Source organism: Gracilinanus agilis, chromosome 3, assembly GCF_016433145.1.
Source record: "Gracilinanus agilis isolate LMUSP501 chromosome 3, AgileGrace, whole genome shotgun sequence".
Taxonomy (NCBI): Eukaryota; Metazoa; Chordata; class Mammalia; order Didelphimorphia; family Didelphidae; genus Gracilinanus; species Gracilinanus agilis.
The window spans coordinates 212,408,402-212,429,483 of record NC_058132.1 but is presented as its reverse complement, the minus strand read 5'-3'; the positions used below and the strand labels follow the sequence as shown (position 1 = coordinate 212,429,483).

Sequence of the window (21,082 nt, the reverse complement as noted above, 5' to 3'; positions counted from 1 at the left end):
ATCTACCTCATTTTTTTTTCACATTGACACTCCTTCTAGATAATGTTCAACTAACCCAACCACATTCTTTGAGATCAACATGCCTTCATTAAATAAAGAATCTTGCAGTATGCTGTAGGAAAAATACAGCCCACTTCAATAAGTCAGTCAGTGTCTCCTCTATTCCCAGATAAGCCCCCAGACTCTCGTGTAAAGATGAGCTCCACAGAAAGTCCAGCCTCCAAAGATTTTTATTCTACTTTGAGTTAAGCTTCTCTCATTTTTGTCCACTTCTGTGGGCCAACTGGTGAAACCTCAAGTGCTTCATTGTCCTATATAGTTTATAGAATAGATTTTATTTTAGTTAATTCTGGGATGGTTAAAATTTACTGGCCTGGTCCCAGTTTCCTCTAGGCTATGTACTTGTCCTAGCATTATACCAACTTATGTAACAACCACACAATACTGCTGACTCATCTCAACTTACCAAATTATAAGACTGCCTCTATTGTTCTCAGAATTAATAGTAGATTGTTTATTCTTACTATAAACAAGTTGGAAGAACAGATCAGTCTAATTCATTTAACAAACACTTATTTAGTACCAAGAGAATACAAAGCCCTGTTTAGGCTCTGGAAGAAATAAGATGAACCATTGCCTTTAGTGAGCTTATAGTCTACTTTATACTCTTATAAATCAGATATTATAAATCCGGAGGCATTGATGACATTGGTCTGATAGAATGAATTTGCATATTTATTCTGTTGTTTGTATCTAATTGTGCTTTTAACAATTTTTTAATTTGGGGCCACTTTTTCCTCAAGTAGCTAGGTATTAATTTTATTTCTTCCTTTGCAACACTACCAGCATAATTTTAATTTTTTCATCAACTATAGGATGCTTGTCAAATTCTTCGAAAGCGTCTAGAGCCCATCATTAGCAAAAACCCTCATGGCACATGGAAGGAGTGGGTAAGGTTTTTTTTTTTTTCATGTGAATGAATTAGAGGCAGTTCTTGTTACAAGAAAATTCCCTCATAAGCTTTAGCAAGGGGTTCTGAAAGATACCATCTTGGTAAATAGAATGATCAGTGAGGAGGAAATAAAGGGACAGATTGCTGAAGTTTGTGATTGGATTTTGATTACTTTAGTGGATTACTTTTAGATTCTCAAGTATTCTGTCTAAAGAGTTATTTGCCTCTTTAATGGCAATAATATCCTATGGTTAACTTGATAAAGGAAATTTCTAGGAAATGGATAGATGCCATGGACTCTTGGCAGGTGGAAGATGGGGTTTCCCAAGCTTATTCTGTGTAACATTTTCCTGTCCTGAACAATGAACATTGACTGAATCACAAAACCCAGATGTTTAGAGTTGAAGGGGACCCTAGCAGGCCTGATATATATCCTTGATAAGTGGACATTCAGCCTCTGTTTAAAAACATCTAGGGCAGGGGTGGGCAACGTATGGCTCTTGAGCCATATCTGGCTCTTTTGAGGGCCAAATATGGCTCTTTCTGCAGGAGCCATAAAGTCAATTTTTTTTAGGCACTGTTACAGGAGCGCACACTGTGAGCACTGTACGGCTCTCACAAAATTACATTTTAAAAAATGTGGTGTTTATGGCTCTCATGGTCCAGGGAGAGGAAGTTCATGACTTTTAGGGACTTCCTGCTGATTGCGCTTTGGAATAGTTCTAATTATTGAGATTTTTCCTGACATCAAACCTATATTTGTCCTTTTTGCAAGCCCTACCCATTCTTCTTCTGTTTTTTTAAATAAACCCTTACCTTCCATCTTGGAGTCAATACTGTGTATTGGCTCCAAGGCAGAAGAGTGGTAAGGGTAGGCAATGGGGGTCAAGTACCTTGCCCAGGGTCACACAGCTGGGAAGTGTCTGAAACCAGATTTGAACCTGGGACATCCCGTCTCTAGGTCTGGCTCTCAATCCACTGAGTCACCCAACTGTCCCCCCCCCCCATTGTTCTTGATTATATGTTCTGATGCCAAATTGAGAAGTCCAACCCCTTTTCCATGCACCAGTTCTTCAAATATTTAAACATAGTGAGGGTCCTCCTTGAGAATTTATTTTCCATGCCAAACATCCCTAGTTCATTCAAGGGATCATTATTTAGCAAAGACTTAACTTTAAAAAATCATCTAGACCAACTTGGCTATTATACAGATGAGGAAACTAAGGTTTAGAGAGTATAAGTGAGAGTAAGTCACACAGCTGACAAGTTATTAAGCTGAGTTTTGAAGTATGTGCTTGGATTCCAGATATTCTTTCTACTGCGCAACACATTAGCCAAGACACAACACACAGGGATATATAACTAGGGACATTTTTATATTACTTTTTATACATTTATAAATTTAAATGTAAAAGGATTCTATTCTCCATAGCACGTAGTCAATTAATATGTTATAGTGATGGCTCAACTGTCAACACACAGAGAATATAATTTTTTAAAATCCTTATCTTCCATCTTGGAATCAGCATTGTGTATTGGTTCCAAGGCAGAAGAGCAGTAAAGGCTAGGCAGTGGGGTAAGTGACTTTCCCAGAGTCACACGGCCAGGAAATGTCTGAGGTAGTGTTTGAACCCAGGACCTTCCATTTCTATTCCTGGCTCTCAATCCACTGAGTAGCTGCTCCAAGGGAGTAACAATTTTTAGTTTGTTCAAGGAACAGAAATATTTTGCTCTGGCTCTACAGCCTGTTGTGTTTTCAATGCAATAGATATAATTTGACGGGATTCTATTTTTGTGTTCTTGTTTTTCCTCTTTAGTATTAGTAAATATCCACAGTTTTGAAACTCTCAGACTCAGTCAAAGACCCTGTAAAGGCTGCAACAGGTTCTTTATCATTTTAAAAATTCTAAACAAAGACTAAGTAAATAAACATTTCATTAAACAAAGTAGAGCAGATGAAAGTTTTACATAAACCACAAATTTCCATTATGTAACAAATTTCCGTTAGGTATACATTTGTGGTTTTATGTATAATACTTTTCCTTTTAAATATATAATAAATTCAAAATGTTACTTTCAAAGTTGTATTGCTTATCTGTGTTTCCTCATGAAGTTTCTTCTGTTCATTTTGTGTTTTTAAAAATGCTTCAAAGATTCTTTATTTTTTTGGCAATACTATTGCTACCTTTCTCTCTTCTCACCTGCCCCTTTCCCTACAAAAACAGGACACAGGAAAAACAACACTGAGGCAGATTCTTTAAGCATTATTTTATACTCATTATTAACTAGTCATGAAGTAATAAGATAGTTATATTATAGGAAGAGAAGACAGGATGTCCATATGGAAAAGATGAAGAATGGCAGATGGCTAGCCATAGTGCTTTTCTGATACCCTCACAATGTCAGGAGAAAGTAAGGAAACTGCCAGTGTAGGAAGATGTAGTCCCTGTGACCAACTTATGGGAGAATATGGCAGCTGCATATGGGTTGATTGTCCCATTACCATTGTGTGAGTTGTGTAGGAAATTCTACATTGATGATGTTATAGATGCAAATGGCTGTCATATGAATATTCTAATTTTTAAAACATCCTCATTTCTGCCAGAAGGCAATGAATTTGGCTATCACAGCTCTCAGAAGACTAAGATATAGAGTCACTGGACTTTCTAAAGGTGGGGGAAGTTGTTGTACTGAAACTGGGACAGAAAATTGTTCTGCATGCTATTGCAGGTTGTTAATTTAATTTGTAATAAGAGGAGAAGTTACTGACCAGAAAGAGGATTATTTAATTTTGAATAAGATTAGAAATGAAAACATGGATAAAATGTTACGTTTAGTTTTTGTTTCTTATTAAACACATCTCATATTATATGAGAAAATATGCTCATCTTTTTCAGGCACAAGAAGCTTTTAATCAAAGCATTAGTCTTTCAGCAACTGGATATTTCAGGTAAAAAGTCCTTTCAGCCCCCTCCTAGGATTATTTTTTTCTTTTATACCTTTACTTTCCAGCTTAGAATCAATACTGTGTATAGGTTCCAAGGCAGAAGAGTAGTAAGGGCTCTGCAATTGGGGTTAAGTGACTTGCCCAGGGTCACACAGCTAGGAAGTATCTGAGGCCACATTTGAATCCAAGACTTCTCATCTATGGACCTGGCTCTCAATCCACTGAGCCACCTAGCTGTGCCCTAGAATCGTTAAAATATGAGGTGAGATTATACCATCTCACTGTTGAAGTGAGAAGAGGAAGAATTTAAAAGATGAAGACTAGTATAGAGTATTTGAAAGAAATAGATAAAAAATGCTTTTTTAGAACATGGCTTTAAAAAATAGTGGAACTAAGGGAAACTTTATTCTGTAATTTTGACAAAATTTGTCTTATATAGACTTGGCATGCTAACATTGAGCTTCATATTTAAAAGTACAAATGTCTGAATTGACTCGTGGGAGAACTTGCAGTTGAATAGATAATATTGAAACAAAAATAGTAAGTTTATCAGGGATGTCCAACAAAAATTCATGAGAGGGCAGGAGAGTTGCATCTTGTTCTTCTTATCATTTTAAAATAATTTTGCCTTATTCCTAGGGAATCTTCTAGAACAAATTTTTGGAAATCTTTCATATCGTATCTAGGGTGAACATAGTAAAAGAAGGCAAGAATTTGTACTAACAAATCAGTAACCTTAGATGCCCCTGCCTTACTTTCTACTCTCAAAATCTGTCTCAACACTGATATGCTAAGGGTTAAACAATAAATTGCTACAGATTGTTTAATCTGAAAATGGAAGCCCAAGTTAATGATAGAGAATGATGGATAGAGCGGTGTCATCTTAGTATTACAGGCCATGTTGTTCATTCATTTCTATTTTGTCTGACCCTTTGTGACCCCATTTGGAGTTTTTTTGGGGGGGCTCATTTTTGCTCACAAGAGGCTAAGACTTGACAAGTTGTACCAAGAGATTTGGAACCATATTATCTCTTAGTGGCCCAATGTTAGTTTAGAACAGTGATTCCCAAAGTGGGCACCACTGCCCCCTGGTGGGTGCTGCAGTGATCCAGAAAGGTGGTGATGGCCACAGGTGCATTTGGGGGCGGTGAATAACTGTAAGGGGGCAGTGATGGTATGTGACAGGGGACTTTAAGTAATATTTTTTCTAGAAACGGGGCCGTAGGCCAAAAAAGTTTGGGAACCACTGATTTAGAACATAGGTGTAAAACTCAGAAATGGGGACCATTAAACCACATATAAGGATGCTTGTGACCCCATTAATTTAGAAAACTACACATTACATTGTCTATGTTTTATTATATTGTTATTTTGCTAAATGTTTCCCAATTACATTTTAATCTGGTTCAGACTATATTAAAGAGTGTTTTGGAATATGTGTTTGACCTCTCTGGTCTAGAAGATGTGAATAACTTTGAGTATTTATCAGAAAAAAAATAAGTATTAAGACCTTCATGTTAGATTAAGCCCCATTGTAGGCAAAATACTTCTTGAGAGGGGAGTATTTTTGGAGGGGCTTTCATATGACCTAAATCATTTGTTTAGGGCCTTCTCGGGGGTTTGAAATAGGAGTGCAAAATGAGATCCTTATTTGTGTGTGTGTATCAAAGTGACATGGAAGCACTCATCAAGCATCAATAAAATGATTGTAAGGTTTCATGCAACATTTTTGCCTTTCAGTGGTCTGAACAATCTGCTGCATTTCCCAGAGATCTGGTTGATCTCTCTAGGTCTTTTGTTTTAAACATAGTTTGCAACATCTGTGAAATCAAGTTCAACCAGACTTTTTACCATAATAAATATTGCCTATTTATGATAATTCATTTTTTTATTTTTTACAGTTACAAAGTAGTCTTCTCATGACAATTTTCTAAAGTAGGTCATGTGTTATAGCCGTATTTTATAAATGAGGAAGTTGAGGATCCACATGAGGAAGAGAGGCTAAGAGTTAAGATAAGTGATCCATCTTATCACTTAGACACATGGGTGATAGAGTAGAGAGAATGCTTAGCCTATAGTCAAGAAGACCTGAATTCAAATCTGGCTTCAGACATTTACTTTCTATGTGACCCTAATAAGGTCATTTAACTATTTTTGCCTAAGTTTTCTCATCTGAAAAATGAGTTGGAGAAGGAAATGGCAAACTACCCCAGTATCTTTGCCAAAAACCCTCCCCAAAATCAAACGGGGTCACAAAGGGTCAGACAAAATAGAAATGAATGAACAACAACAAATTGTCCCTTGGTTTTTCAAGTGCCAAAGTCAAGACCTGAACTCTGCTCTTCTTCCAAGTGCAGGGTTCTTTCTGACAGTATGCTCCCAGTTAAAACCTATTTCCTCCAAGACACTTAAAGAACTACATTTTCAACAGGGGCTATGAGTCAAACATGGATTGGGAAAAAGGTGAAGGTCACTTATTTCACTACTGTGTGTATGGAACTGCCTGCTCAGAAGTTGAAATCGACTGCCTGACAGGAGATCATAAGGTAACTGCTTATTTATATAAACTTTAACATAAGCTTAAATTGTAGGCTGAATTCCACCCCTCCCTTAAGGCAGATGATGCCAGGATTATGTAACCAAAACACAGATTTTCAGAGTTGGTCAATATGTCTGTAGCCATTGTTAACTTGGAAATAACACAGAACTACTAAAGTAGTCAGGAAAATCTTGTCTTTAATCAGGAAAGAGATAGTGTTCGGTTTTGGACACCACACAGAGTCAAGTGTCTACAAACTACACAAAGCCAAGGGCTCTGGGACTCTGGGAACTGTATCTCTGGGAGAAGGCACCGCACAAGATGATTCTCCTAAGAGTGACAGAACTTGGGGATCTTTTATACCCTCTGGAGAACTTGGTACAGCAAGCATGAATAGACAAGCTGCAAGCAGGTTGCAAAGAGGCTGCAGCCAGGAGCTGGGGTATCTGAGAGTATCTACTACAAGGAATACAAAAGGAAAGGGTTAAACCAAGAGGGGGGCTTCCAGAGAGAGGACTTTAATACAGTGGGAGAAGCTACTAAGACAAATAAAGGCACTCAACATTTGACTATGTCTACCACCCAAACTAGAGTCACCAAACACTTCAAGGTCTATTGTTCAGGCCAAAACAGGTGTGCCTGATATTTCCTTTAAGGTGAGTTCTCATGGGGCAGGGGCAAACTTCATACTTGCAGAAAACCCAGTTGACACTATCTAATCCAACACATACCACAGAAAGAATCTTTAGGACAGCACATATGGCAAGTGATAGCCAGCCAGCTTTTGCTTGAAGACTTCCATTGAAAAGAAACTCATGTGCAAATGGAGATTTTGAACCTTGGACTTCATTCCTGAGAAGTCCCTCAATATTTCCCCAAATTCCCTTTAATCTTTCCTGTGCCTCCATGTTTGTGTGATCATGTTATTGTTTTATAAGTTCTGTAGCTCCTCCCTCTTCCTCTCTCTTCTTCATGAGCGTGGCTGAAATTAGTTTAGCACTTTTTCACTCTAGTTTTTTATTATTTTATTGTTAATAAAATTTTATAAAATATAATAGTTATTGAATATTAATTTTCATCTCTACCCTCATTAATTCACTGAAGCCCCTTACAGTTTTGAATAGCTCTAATTATTAGAAAGGGGCAACAGAGTACTGGGTTCAGGAAGACTCATTTTCCAGAGTTCAAATCTGACTTCAGATACCTACTAGCTGTATGACCCTGTGCAAGTCCCTTAACCCAGCTTGCCTCAGTTCTTCATCTTAAACTTAGGCTGGAGAAAGAAATGGCAAACCACTCCAAGACCTCAACCAAGAAAATCCCAGATGAGGTCTTGAAGAGTCAGACATAACTGAAAAAGACTGAAAAGCAATAAATATTAGAAAGTTTTTCCTTATCTGATGCCTAAAATTATTTCTTTTAACTGTCTTTTCACTGCTCCTGAAATTAAGGGAAGTGGAGACATGTGTACCAATAAGTATAGTAAATATGAGGAAGAATGAAATACCATAATATTCTATGGAAGACTGAAAAATAGAGAGAGAGAGGGAGAGGGAAAAGTGAAAGGAGAAGAAGGAAAGGGGAGAGAATGAATTTTTGTTTGGGAACATTGAGGAAAATTCAGTGGAATCTGGAAATCCTTGAAGGAAAGAAGAGCTGTTAATACATGGATTATAGATTTGGACTTGAAAAGGAAACTCAAAGGTCATCTAGTCCAAACCCTTAATTTTCCAGATGAGAAAGTTGGAACTTACCCTCAGTTATGGGTATAACAGAGACAGAATTTGAACTCGGGTACTTTGAACATAGCAGTCAGTTTTCTTACCATTGTACCATGCTAAAAGGAAGTTCATTTTAGGTACGGGAGAATAGGAGAGGTAAGGACAAGAACAGATGAAATAAAGAGTAGCCTAGTTTAGTTGGAACCTAGACTGTAAAGGAAAATAATATGACCTAAGGCTAAGTTGGAATCATATTCTTGAATGTAAGGATTAGGAATTTATACTTGAATGTAAATGAAAATCTCAACTGACATTCTTTAGCTTGAATGTCTTTATTTTTAAAATTCAAACAACAGTTTTTAAACTGAATATTTAGCCCAGAGAATGTTACCAAGGATATTTATTGGTGTTATCAGATCAGGGTGACCTGTAATTCTTAGCTGTTTCTTATTTGAAAAAAAAATGAACATTCTCAAAGGTCTATTGAGTCAGTCTTAGGAAATCAATATAAATTTATTGTGTGTCAACCAAGAATTTTGTTTCTTGGTTGTCAGGAAAGTGATCTCCTTTACTCAGGTAATGGGCTATATACAATTTTTCATTGAATATTGAAGTATCTTTATAAATTTCTGAATTATATAAGAGAAGTCCCCCTTCTATTCTGCCATCTCCCTTTGCGCTCCTCTCCCCCTTTCCTTCTACCAATCAACAAAATTCCAAAGTATTTCTCAAATCATATTTTTAGGCTGGCCATAGTTTTCCTCATCATGTGAGTTCAACCTCTTCTGGGGTTGCACAAAACAAGTTCACTGGTCAGCTTTAGGAAATACATGTGACCATCACCTTGATTACTGGGGACAATCACATGCTTACAGCTGCAAGAGGACCACACTGTCAGGGTCAGAATAATCAGGCCCAAGGTTAAGGCAAAAAGAATGTGCTGCTAGTTTAGGACATCTATGATCTACACTGATCCAAACACCCCCAAGCGTCTCTCAAAGTGATATTTTTGAAGTGTGGCCTGGACAGAGTTTATCACCAATATGTCATCTTCATGGAATCCTCCTGTTTTTTGAAGATTGATAAACTCCAGTCTATCAAGGCAATGTCCATGAAATTCAAGCAAGGTTACCTCTCTCTGGTTGCTCTCCAAACATAATGCTTATCATGGGGCTTGGTGTATGTGCTGGAGAGATCATTAAGTATCATTACACAACATTTCATTTCTCCTTACTCTATCTGACTTCTGCAGCCCTTCTCCCATGAGGAGGGAGATTAGAAGGCTTTCTGACTCATCTGTACTTGCGCATTTCCAAACTGTGCTTAGGTCTGCCCAAGGTCCTAGGACAAGATTGTAACATACTAAAAATGTGATCATTCTTGGAGTTCCACACGAAGATTTTTAGCCCATGAGAACAGTTTTTAAGAGAACAGAACTGATGATTTGCCTTAGCAGGGGTCTTAGAACTGACTGAATGCAAAGCCTACACAGTTCTAGGAAGTCTGATGCCAGATTGTTGACTTTACCCTTTTTTAAGAGAGGCAGCCCAGTATTATAAGAAGAGCATTGGACCTATTATCAGGAGATCTGGATATATTACTCCAGGGAGAATCTCTTAGAACAAAACTCCTCCTTCAGCTTGATGGGAATTGTAGGTAGAGACAAAACCTCTCTCCAGCTTGGTCAAAGTCCAAGAAGGAAGTGAAGTTCAGTTACTTCCAGTTGTAGACCCACAATTCCTTTCTACCCAGAATCCTTTCTCAGGGCTTCTCTCAAAATTCTCTTCTTTCAACTAACCCTAGAAATAAGATTATCCCTAATTTATTCTTACATTACCTTAGTCCCAATACAGATTGTCTTTGTGATCATTGGGATGTCTTTTGTCCTCTAGTAAGCCTCAATTTCTTGAGATGTTAAATGGGTCTAGTAGTACTTACATTATCTACCTCACAGGGCTGTGGTGAAGAAAGTGCTTTGTAAACTTTAAAGTATTATATAAATGGGAGTGTCTTAAGTTACACTTTTTTCTTCTCTCCTTCCCCTTCCAAGTCAAGCTTCCTGGGTAACCCCAGTGGCTCTAACCAGTTCAGTTGGGTGCATGCAGTCATTGACCTGTTAGAAGATTATACTAGATTGAATCTTTGAGGGGCTATGCTGGGTTTTGCATCTTTTGTGTGCTATTTGTCTTCCGGATAAGCATTAGATCTGTATCTTGAAAGTGTCTCCTACCACCCTTTCAGCCTTAGGCTGTGGCAAAGAGCAGGAGGTTCTACTCCATTGAAAACAGAGCATGTTCCTTGTGATGGCAGGTTTGGGAGGCTGCCCTAAATTTTCTATTTGGGTAGTAACCTTCTATAGGTCTGGCTCAGCCTGCAGATATACAGCAGAACTTTGTCCTTTGTGACTTTAGACACCAAAATAGAGTCCTTGAACTGGAAAGACATCTAGTTTGACCTCTCATTTGTAGATGAGGAAACAGAGGCTCAGAGAAGTGATGTGACTTGGTCAGGGTCACATAGTGAGTTGGTGGAAAATCTTGGAAGAGAACCCAAGTCTCCTGACTCCCAGAAAGGAGTCACCTAGTGGAATCTCAAAAGATTCCACTTAGTGAAAAGAAACACTTTTCAAATCACTGAGCCAAGACAACCAGTATTTATTAATTACCTATTACCTATTATGTGTAAAGCAGTGTGCTATGTGCTGGGTATACAAATGTAAGGAAAAATAAATAATGTCCCTGTTCTCAAGTATGTATATTCAAATGGAGGAAGAAAACTCATAAAAGGAAGAAGGTAGCTGAAAAGGGGAGAGGGAGGGAAGAAGGGATGAAGGTAAATCACCAAGGGCACAGTAGAGAAAGTTTCACTACTCCACCCTGCTGAACAGGTAAGGCAAATGCTTCAAGTCTTTGAAGATTTAGTGTCTTGTTTTACTAAATGTCTTCATAAGACAATACTCTAGATCCATGTTGTCAAACTCAAATATAAATGGAGGCCACTAAATTATACAAAAAGATATCTCTGGGTCATGTATTGACTTAGAGAATCACATGCAAATTAAAAAAACCACAAAACAAATTTACCCTTAAATATGTTTTATTTTAATTAATTCATCAACACATTAAAAACAGGTAAGAACTGTATTTTATTTTAATCTAACCCCCTTTGTCCACCATAGACACCCTAGGGAGGGACACTCAGGAGTATTGTGGGCTGCACATTTGGTTCCTCTGATCTAAATGAAGACATAAGTTCAAACAGTGCACTCTTCAGTTTTTATACTTTCCTTTCCACTAATTACTATAGTTAATCCTGATCCCATGACAGATGAGAGTCCTCAGGGCTCTTGAGGGAGGCAAGCTGGCCAACTCACTGCTTTTCATTTGCAGATTAGTAGAGAAGTTCTGCTTTCTAAATCCCAACCTTGAAGTTCAGTACTTTTACTTGTGTGAAAATAAAAACCTAGAATAAGAGATGAGATATTTCTTGTTCTTTTTATTGTTGCACACCAAGTTCTATAAACATTTTATTAGGAGAAAGAATATGGATACTATTTCTTATTGTGTTTTGCTACAGTGATAAGGGTACAAGAAAATATAGAGAAGAATAAGCTGTTCTGGGTTTGTTGTATCATTTCTTGGGTCTTTTGAGAAATAGGAATCAACTTATTTAATTGATAATTTATGACAGTGTTATATTTTCTGTTAACTACTTATTTCTTTCAGAGAGAATAGTGGCCAAACTATTAAGTTGATTACTTTATTAATATAAATTTGAAAAAATGTTCCTTTTTACTAAGTATAATCTTTTGTTACTTATTTCTCCCAAAAGAATGAATTAGTGTCAAGCAGGATATAGCTTTTTCTTCTCCCTAGACCTGGTTTTTAAAAATGGACCTGTTGTTATTTTTATTAACAGAATATAAGAACAGACATTGTCATGGATGTTGGTTACAGTATCAATCCAGCCCTTGATATAGGGCAGGTAAGTGTCACTATTTTTTCAATCTTTGGTATTTCTCATACAATTAAAATTTTAGTTGTGATTCGAATAAAACAATGCTGTGAGGATTTTCAGGGAGATAGTTAATCATTATTTTCATTTGCCATGCTTTTATGTAAAGATGTCCTTCTCCTGTCCTGAGGATCTTTATTCTCCCAGGGTTCAAAATAGTTCCTATTACCTCATATTAAATCAGAAAATATTTGGACTATTTTAAAGAAGTTTGAATATGAGAAAAGACCAAGATTACAGGCTGTAAAATAGAATCTGAAGGATAAGGATGCCTTAGTTATTTGAGACCCCTAATGCTACAAAAAAGTCAACTAAGCAATAAATATTTATCAAGTACCTACTGTGTGCCAGTTGGCAAGAAAAACACAAGTATTCTAAACTAGTCTACGCTTAGAAATCATCATGAGTTTGTCCACAAAGATGATGCCTATTTTGGCCATTAGCTCTCAAAAAGTAAAATTTTGAGCTTAGATCTTAGAATCTTGTTTGAGAGAAAAGACAGTAACGGGTAAGAGAATAGTACCTGGGTTTATAATGACTTCCTAAATAATGCCATAGAGACAAGTTCTCAAGGAATTCAGAAAATGAGGGAATAATTTTATTCTCAATTTGGGATATCACCATGGTGCATAGAAATAGGATATGAGTTGGTATATTAAAAGATGGTTTATGATTTAGTGAGGTAGTTAACAGATATAATAACAGCCAGCATTTATATAATATTGGAAGTTTTTTTATCCTTACCTTCCATCTCAGAATTAATACTTCCAAGGCAGAAGAGCAATTAGGGCTTGGTAATGGGGATTAAGTCACTTGCTGGGAGGTCACACAGTTAGGAAGTGTCTGAGTCAAGATTTGAACCCAAGGCTTCCCATCTCTGAGCTTGGCTCTCAATCCATTGAGCTACATAGCTGCCCCCATGCTTTAAGGTTTAAAAATGCAATACTTAATAATGTCTCATTTGATCCATACAAAATAATCCTTGAGGTAAGTGCTATTATTATCCTCAATTTTTGTAGATTAACAAACAGTCTTGGAGGGATTAACTAATTAAGAGACTTTCCCAGCATCAAGCTAGTTAGTGTTTGAGGTAGGATTTAAATATATGTGTTTCTGATTCCAAGTCCAGCTCTCTACTTACTATACCAGGCTGACTTAAAACAAACAGACAAAAAAATCCAGGGAAGTAAAAAGGATGAACAGGTATAGGAAGAAGATTTGTATAGGCTTTTTGAGGTGCTCATTCAATGAATTTGTGGAGATACAGGTCTAGAACTTACAAGAGATATCAGTCTCTGAAAACCAGGGGGAGGAAATTGGACTTGTTCAATTCGACTTGTTCAGCAGGGGACCAATGTCTTCTAAGCAGTGGAATAAACTCATAAAAATGATATTTTCTGGGTACTGGTCTGACCATGTTAGTAATATTTAGAGCAATCCTACTGTCATGTCAGACTGAATTGGATACATACTGTGTCAGGGAAAACTGCTTTTCTCTAAATTGAGTGGTTTGATTAGATGATCTTGACAGTTTCTTCTACAAGAAGCTATCATTTCCCACCCTTAGACTTTTCTTTTCCAGGCTAATCATCCCCAATTCCTGTAATCAATTCTCATTGATTGACCTCTACCCTTAATATTAGAACTGCCCTTCTCTAGACACATTTCTCTTGTTGATGGCCTAAATAAACAAAAAATTTCAGATGAGATGTTGTGTCATCACTGATTTTGGTTCCTGTTACTGCTAGTAGAGTCTAAAATTAAGCTGACATTTTTGGTTATCGTATTATATTGTTGAATCATATTGACCTTGCAGTTGATTGGAGCCTCTAGATATTATTTTTAACATGAACTCTTGTCTAGCATATCTCCTCTAACCCTATACTTATGCAATGGATAATTAGATCCCTGTAGGATTTTATGTTTATACCTAATAGTTTTCATCTCCTTAGATCCAGACCTTAGATTCAGATGTTCTAATTTACTGAAATATTTTTGGATCCCATATCATAGAGCCAGTCTGGTGGTTATTCTTTTAAGTTTTATGTCACCCACAGATCTGATAATCATTGCCTTCTATACTTTCATTCAAATAATTAACAAAAATATTGAGTAGAGCAAGATCAAAGACAGACTCTTGACACATTGCACTGGAATCTTCCCTTCAAGTTGACATCAATTCCTTAATTGAAACCCTTTAAGTCCATTAATTCAATCAGGTTGAAACTAACTTAAAGATACAATCTTTCATCCCATATTTCTCCATTTTCTCCCCATGTATATCAGGAAAGATTATATAAAATGCTTTGCTAAAATCCAATTATATTCCCTCTCAGTGGCAATTCCCTGATCTACCAGTCTAGAAACTCTATCAGAAAAGGAATGAGATTGGTCTAGCATTGCTGCTCATGATTAAGCCTGGCTCATACTGGATAGAGTGAGAGGAGAGGGCATGTTGAGAGAAGAGTAAGAAATGTTGAAAAAAAATGTAGTGAAAGTCAGGGTATTTTTTGGAAAGTTTTGACCTAGAGTCTATTAAAGTCAATGTGTAAAGGTATAAAAATGCTCTTGAAGACTGGAAGATCTCAGTTCAAATTCTATTTCTGATACATATTGGCTGTATGTCTTTGGGAAAGTAAGTTAAGCTTCCAGAGCTCTCAGCAGGGTCTGTATGATTATGAGTTGCAAAGAAGGCAGTGACCTGTATCAGTAGAAGGACTTTTTTTCCTAGGAATGATCAAATCACAGACTCATTCCCTGTTTAGTACCTATATGAAGGTAAGAAATTGTGATGACTAGAAACAGAAGGGACCTTAAGGATGATCAAGTGCAATTCCCCCATTATTACAAATGAGGAAACTGAGACTCAAAAAGGAAGGTGATACTCTGTTATCACAGAAGTAGTTAATGGCAGAGTCAGGATTAGAACCCAGATCGCTTTACTCTCAGTTTATTGTTGCTACTTGAGGCATACCTCAAGAGCCTGTGGTTCCCTGTAAAATTCTTAAAATACTTAAAAAACATCTTAAAGTTGCATACTATTTGCTTTAACATGTATGATGATATTTGAATATATGAGGAAAGATGAATTCCTTATCACTTTTTCAAATCAGGTTGAAGGTGCATTTATTCAAGGTGTTGGTCTTTACACACTAGAGGAACTGAAATACTCACCTGAAGGAGTCCTGTACACTCTGGGACCAGAACAATATAAAATCCCTTCCTTCTGTGATGTGCCTACTGAACTCAATATTTCCTTTTTGCCTCCTTCTAAAGTTGCTCACACTCTATATTCATCGAAGGTAAGCTATATTGGATAAGAAATTAATTTTTCACTATAAAGTGTTTGAGATGGAAATTCAATTCAATATAAGACAAGTATTTATTAAACTAGTATCTGAGAGGCAATGCGTGGGGTTTACATTCTACTGGGAAGAGGATAATGCTCCTTTAGGTTCAACACACCATCTGAAATACGTTTACTTCTCAGTTGCTAATGGTTCTTATTCAACAAGAACTATAAAGAAAGACACATAAGAGCTAAAATTTGCAAATAACTTTACATCCATTAACTCATTTTTACAAGAAATGCAATTAGCTAAATATAACAAAAATGCATAAATAAAAAGGAAGTTGGATTTTTTTATTCACTATATTTGTTTTTGTCTAAGGGACTGGGAGAATCGGGATTATTCCTGGGATCCTCTGTGTTTTTTGCTCTACATGATGCCATTCTTGCAGCACGCGAAGAAAGGGGATTTTCTGGAGTCTTCACACTGAATAGTCCACTGACCCCTGAGAAGATTAGAATGGCCTGTGAAGATAAATTTACAAAAATGGTATATATTTTTTCAAAAGAAACTTGGAAAAAATGCTAATTGTTCTCTGTGAGACTAGGGCTGAACCAACTACCAAATTAGTTTTCCACTTTTAAGTAAAGTGGAAGAAAGGGGGAATGGAAAAATGATAAGTTTTAGGGTTTAGAATTAATATTTCTAAATAAAGCCCTGAAGATTCCCAAGGCTATGAAATAATAGTCTTGTCACTCTACAGTGAAAAACTCACCATTTTTCATGCTTCTTTTTATAAAAGTAAAAGAAAAAATTGAAAAGAGATGGGTTCAAAAAAAATCTGATATAGGTGGCCCCTATAATTTAACCTGTCCTTCATCCATTCATGATTAGTCTCATTTCTGTCCTTTCTGAAAAGGCATGACTTTTGTTTTTTGGTTGTCCTTTAAAAGGATATGTTTGGGGAATAACTCTCCCTCTTCTTTCACACACTCATAGTCTCTTTCTTTCTCTCTTTCCCATTAACAAAAGGGTTAACCTTTGAATAGAGAGGACAGACCATGGAGGACCAAGACTAGGAACCTCAGCTGATTTAATTATTTCTCTCTTATTGGACAAGGCATGAAAGGTTGGCTGGCTACTTTAAACATCTTCCTTTTCTAAATGTTGACCAAGTAACAGGAATTGAAGTAAAATTCATTGGACTATAGTTTAGTGACTCCTCCTCTTTGAAAAAAATATTAAAAAAAAACCCTTTACCTTCTGTCTTAGTGCAGAAGTGTAGCAAGGACTAGGCAATCTGGGTTAAGTGCCAAAGGTTACTCAGCTAGGACGTGTCTGAGTTAAGATTTGAACCCAGATCCTCCCAACTTCAGGCCTGTGCTCTATCTACTGTACTGCTTAGCTGTTCCTGACCTCTTTATTTTTTCAAAAATTAGTACATTTGCCCTTTTCCAAACCATTGCCACCTTTCATTTTCTCTATAATCTCCAAGTGTTACTAGCAATGGTTTAGCAATCCCATCTGTCAGTTCTTGGTGTCCTGGTATGTAGTTCATTTGTGCCAGGTGATTTGAACTTATCAATGGTATCTAAGTGCTTACTTATGATCTCTATGTTTAGTTTTGATATCCTATTAACAATTTTTGTTCTGTATCTTCTAATCTAAAAGATAATTCTTCTTGTCAGAGAAAGCCTAAGGGGAAAAAAAGCAGCTCTTTCTATTATCATTCCATATGTTTAAAGGAACACACCTATCCCTTCTTTGTTACTCTTCTCTCCTATTCATCTCCTCAACAATATTAAAAGAAGACACAGGATGATGTAGTTGATAGAGAGCTGTTATTGACAGGGCAAAAACTAGGGTCCAAATCTTGCTTCTGAGGCATCCTGGTCATGTGATCCTGGGCAATTTACTTAATCCCTCAATAATCTAATCAGTTCTCTAAGGTTATACATTGCAGAGAAGGTGCTGACTGATATTAGTAGAAATGTCTTCTTCATCTTGGTGTTTCCTCTACAGGTTCAGTCCCTGTATTATACATTTTTAAAAATTCTTAAAATTATCCTTAGCTTTTTTCCACCAGCCTTAGCTTCAGTTCTGCTGACAATGTTTTCGCATGACTATGTGCTTACTTACTTTTGAACTCATGGTTTAATGAAAAGAGCATTGGATTTTGAGGATTTGAGTTCAAGTCCTTGTTCTTTCATTTTCTGTTGGTTGGTGAGTTACTTGTAGTATTTTCCTTAGAAAATATTCTCCTCATTTACTTATCAGAATTGTTTTTATTTGTCTTCAAAATTTCACTATTGAGAACTTCTTATCTTTCCTCGCTTGACTTCCCTTGTAGAATTTTAGGCCTTAGGATTCTACCTATCATTTCTTTGTACACTTTGATGGCTGTTTTCCCAAACTCTAAGGTGTGTGAGACTAGTTAAGTGGAGTTCAGGTGAGTTGTGAGGAGGATCTGAATAAGAGTACAGTGGCTATATGAGTGGAGAGAAGGGGATGGGTGAGAAATATGTTATGATAAAACTTGATAACTTATTGGATGTCAGAAGTGAGAGAGAGGGATTTGAGAATGACACTGATGTTGTGGTCCAGAGAGACTGCCTAGTGATTTTAATAGAAAGAACAAAGTAAGGAAGATGAAACATTTGGGGATTGGGAAGATAATCAGCTCTGGTTTGAATATGTTGAATTTGAAATGCTTATGGGAAATCCAGGCAAAAATCTGCCTTAATAAGCTGTTGCTGATATAGGAATGGAAGGTGTCTACATAGAGAAGATCAAACCTATGGGAATCTATGAGAGAGTGTAGGAAGAAGATCCAGGACAGGATGTCTGTATAAAAAAGGGGGATGAAATAAGAGATGAAGAACTAGAAAAGGAAACTGAGGAGTTAGATGTGTAGGAAGATGACGAGGAGAGAACAATGTTATTAAATCCCAAGGAAGACAGGATTTCTAGAAGGAAATGATCATCAGTAGTGTCAAATTTTGCAGAGATCAAGAAAGATAAGGCCTGAGAAAGCACTTAGGTTTTGAAATTATAGAACATTGATAACTTTGGAAAGAACAGTCTCAGTTGAATGATAAGGTAAGAAGCCAGACTGCAAAGGGTTGAGAAGTAAATGTCAGATGAGAAAATGGTGGCAATATATGTAGACAGTTTAGTTGTTAAAGGATAGTAGATTAGGGAGGCAGTAGAAAAGTCAAGGCAGGGTTTTTAAAGGATGAGAATATTTGGAAGTGTTTGAAAATGATAAGGTAGAAGGCAGAAGAAAAGGAGAAATAACTATGAGCAAGTTATTTAATCTTGGAACAGAGTTCTGGGTACCAATGGGGAGGAGAGGGAAGCAAATGAAATGAATGAAACAAGAGCTCCTTTAAGTATTTAAGTCAAAGTAGTAGTGGAAAATTATAGATAACTTGATATAATTATAAAACAAAAATAACTATCATCAATAAAATAGGAAATATCTTAATTTCTTCTTTTCTCTAGATTCCGAAGGATGAACCTGGATCTTATGTTCCTTGGGACATTCGTATATGAATCAAAGACAAATATGGAGAAAATGTGATGGAGATTGTGATTATACCTGGAAATGGAGAATCAATCACATGAATCTCCTTAGATTATATAATGCCATATCTAATACTATTCATTTCCAAAATCCATTAAGAGTTTGGCAAATAAAGATATTTAACTCTGCTTTTAGGTACATTCAACAACTACCCTCCTGCCTCAGATTTTTATAGCTATCCTTAGGCTCTAAAGACCAAATCAAAGGGACAAATTCTAGCCTATTTCCCTTAGAATGCTTTTTCTCCCATCAGGGATCTGTCTTAAGATTATATTGTGAGAATGTCACAGGTGACATGCATATGAATTCTTCTGGTCAGCATTTTCATATATTGTGATGTCTTGCTGAGTCCCTATAGGAGACGAGAAAAGGATCAGAATACTCCAGGGATTGATGGAATGATTAAAAGATGGAAATTTTAGTTTGAAAATCAAAGAGCCTTTTGGAAAGGACAGTGTGAAACAGCGAAAAGAGCACTGAGATTTCAAAGAATCCAAGTTTCTGTCATTATCCTAGCACTGAGTGACCTTAGGCAAGTCCTTTACTTCTTTAAACTTCAATTCTCTCATCTGTAAAATAAAGGTGATGGGTTGGATTAGAGTTCTAAAGTGCTTAAATTAATGATATTAGATTAGATCATGTCAGCCCTAAAACATTTTTAAATTTTGAAATCAAGAGATTAAGTGATCAACATGTCAAAAGCCAAAAATTCATCAGTCGCTAAGATGCTTGATCCAGGGGCAAGGCAGAAAAACAATCCAAATTTAAGAGTAATGTGTTGAAAGCCAAAGCTATAAAAACCAAAGTTGAGATAATAAAATTCCATAGAAACTTTGGCCTACTTTATCCCAAAACATGTTTCCTCAGGGTTAAATCCTAATTGAAAGAGTGACAATGAATTGTTGACCCTGGGTTTTAATTTATCTGAGTCTTTGTGTTCTTCATTTGTAAAAAGAAGGGGGTTTGACATGATGATTTTTAGGGTCCTTTCCAGTTTCACATTTTATGATTCCTTAGTTTTTGTTCTATGTAGAAATATTATTTTATGACAAGGTAAAAAATGACTATAAAGATCCTGAGAGCTTAGCATTTCCTCCTAAATGGGGTTAATTTTCTTTGGTATATATTAAGTAAACCAAAATTTGATGGCATTGAGTTTTTTTGTTTTGGTGAGGGCTATTGTATCTTTTCCCATAGGATGAATGTCAGGCATCTCCACCTCATAAGTATAATTATTTTTATTTTATCTCTTCCTAAGTTTTATATTTTCACATAGTGAATTTTCTTAAAGCAGGATATCTCCAGCTTTACTTTTTTTGTCCCATTCCATAACCTAATGTTCTGCAGAGAGCTGACATTTAATTAATCATTGTTGACTAATGAGTTTTTTATACTGGTTTTATAAAGATATGAGGAGTAGAGGGAAAGGAATTATATTTAACTTCACTTATCTGGCTTATATTAAAAAACACTAATCATAATAAATACTCAATTTTGCTTCTATAAAATGTGGCATTCTATACTTAAATAGAAAGCAATTGTAGGATTTAAATTAATATCCAATACTCCAAGTATTATATTTTACAAAGTTTATTAATAATAACTAGAAGGAAAGGAATAAAAGGATAATTATCTAACAAAATAGAATCATGTGACTAAACTCTCTTGCCTGTTTAAAAAGACTGCCGGTCGCCTGCTGCCATTACAGGAAGAAGAGAGAGAGAGGTGGAAATACACAAAATTTATATCCTGCCTATGTCAGCACCTAATGACAGGAGGAAAGTGAGGTGCTGGGAATCATAGTTTTTAGGGTAACAGATTCTAATTACATATAATTAGTTTCATTCCTTTAAGCATTTGGGATGTTTAAGCCTTAGATTTAAAAATGTAATCCTATTAAATATGAGGAGAGAATATATGTTAGATTATTATTAAAATAATAACTGATCTTTATATAGTGCTTTAAAGTTTTCAAAATACTTTTCATGCATCATCTCATTTTAGTCATGCAAAATCCCTTCTAACAAAACGAT

At 36.2% G+C, this 21,082-nt stretch overlaps 1 protein-coding gene across 1 annotated transcript in view; it reads left to right on the top strand.

The window, feature by feature from the left end:
* Positions 1-20,662, top strand: part of LOC123242136 (aldehyde oxidase-like) — a 104,795-nt gene extending 84,133 nt beyond the window's left edge. Inside the window, exons 29-35 of the mRNA XM_044669665.1 lie at positions 876-950; positions 3,850-3,902; positions 6,331-6,445; positions 12,078-12,143; positions 15,287-15,475; positions 15,845-16,012; positions 18,968-20,662. Coding sequence (XP_044525600.1) covers positions 876-950; positions 3,850-3,902; positions 6,331-6,445; positions 12,078-12,143; positions 15,287-15,475; positions 15,845-16,012; positions 18,968-19,018 — 717 coding nt within the window. The 3' untranslated portion in view covers positions 19,019-20,662. The remainder of the gene's footprint in view (positions 1-875; positions 951-3,849; positions 3,903-6,330; positions 6,446-12,077; positions 12,144-15,286; positions 15,476-15,844; positions 16,013-18,967) is intronic.
* Positions 20,663-21,082: the final 420 nt, after the last annotated feature.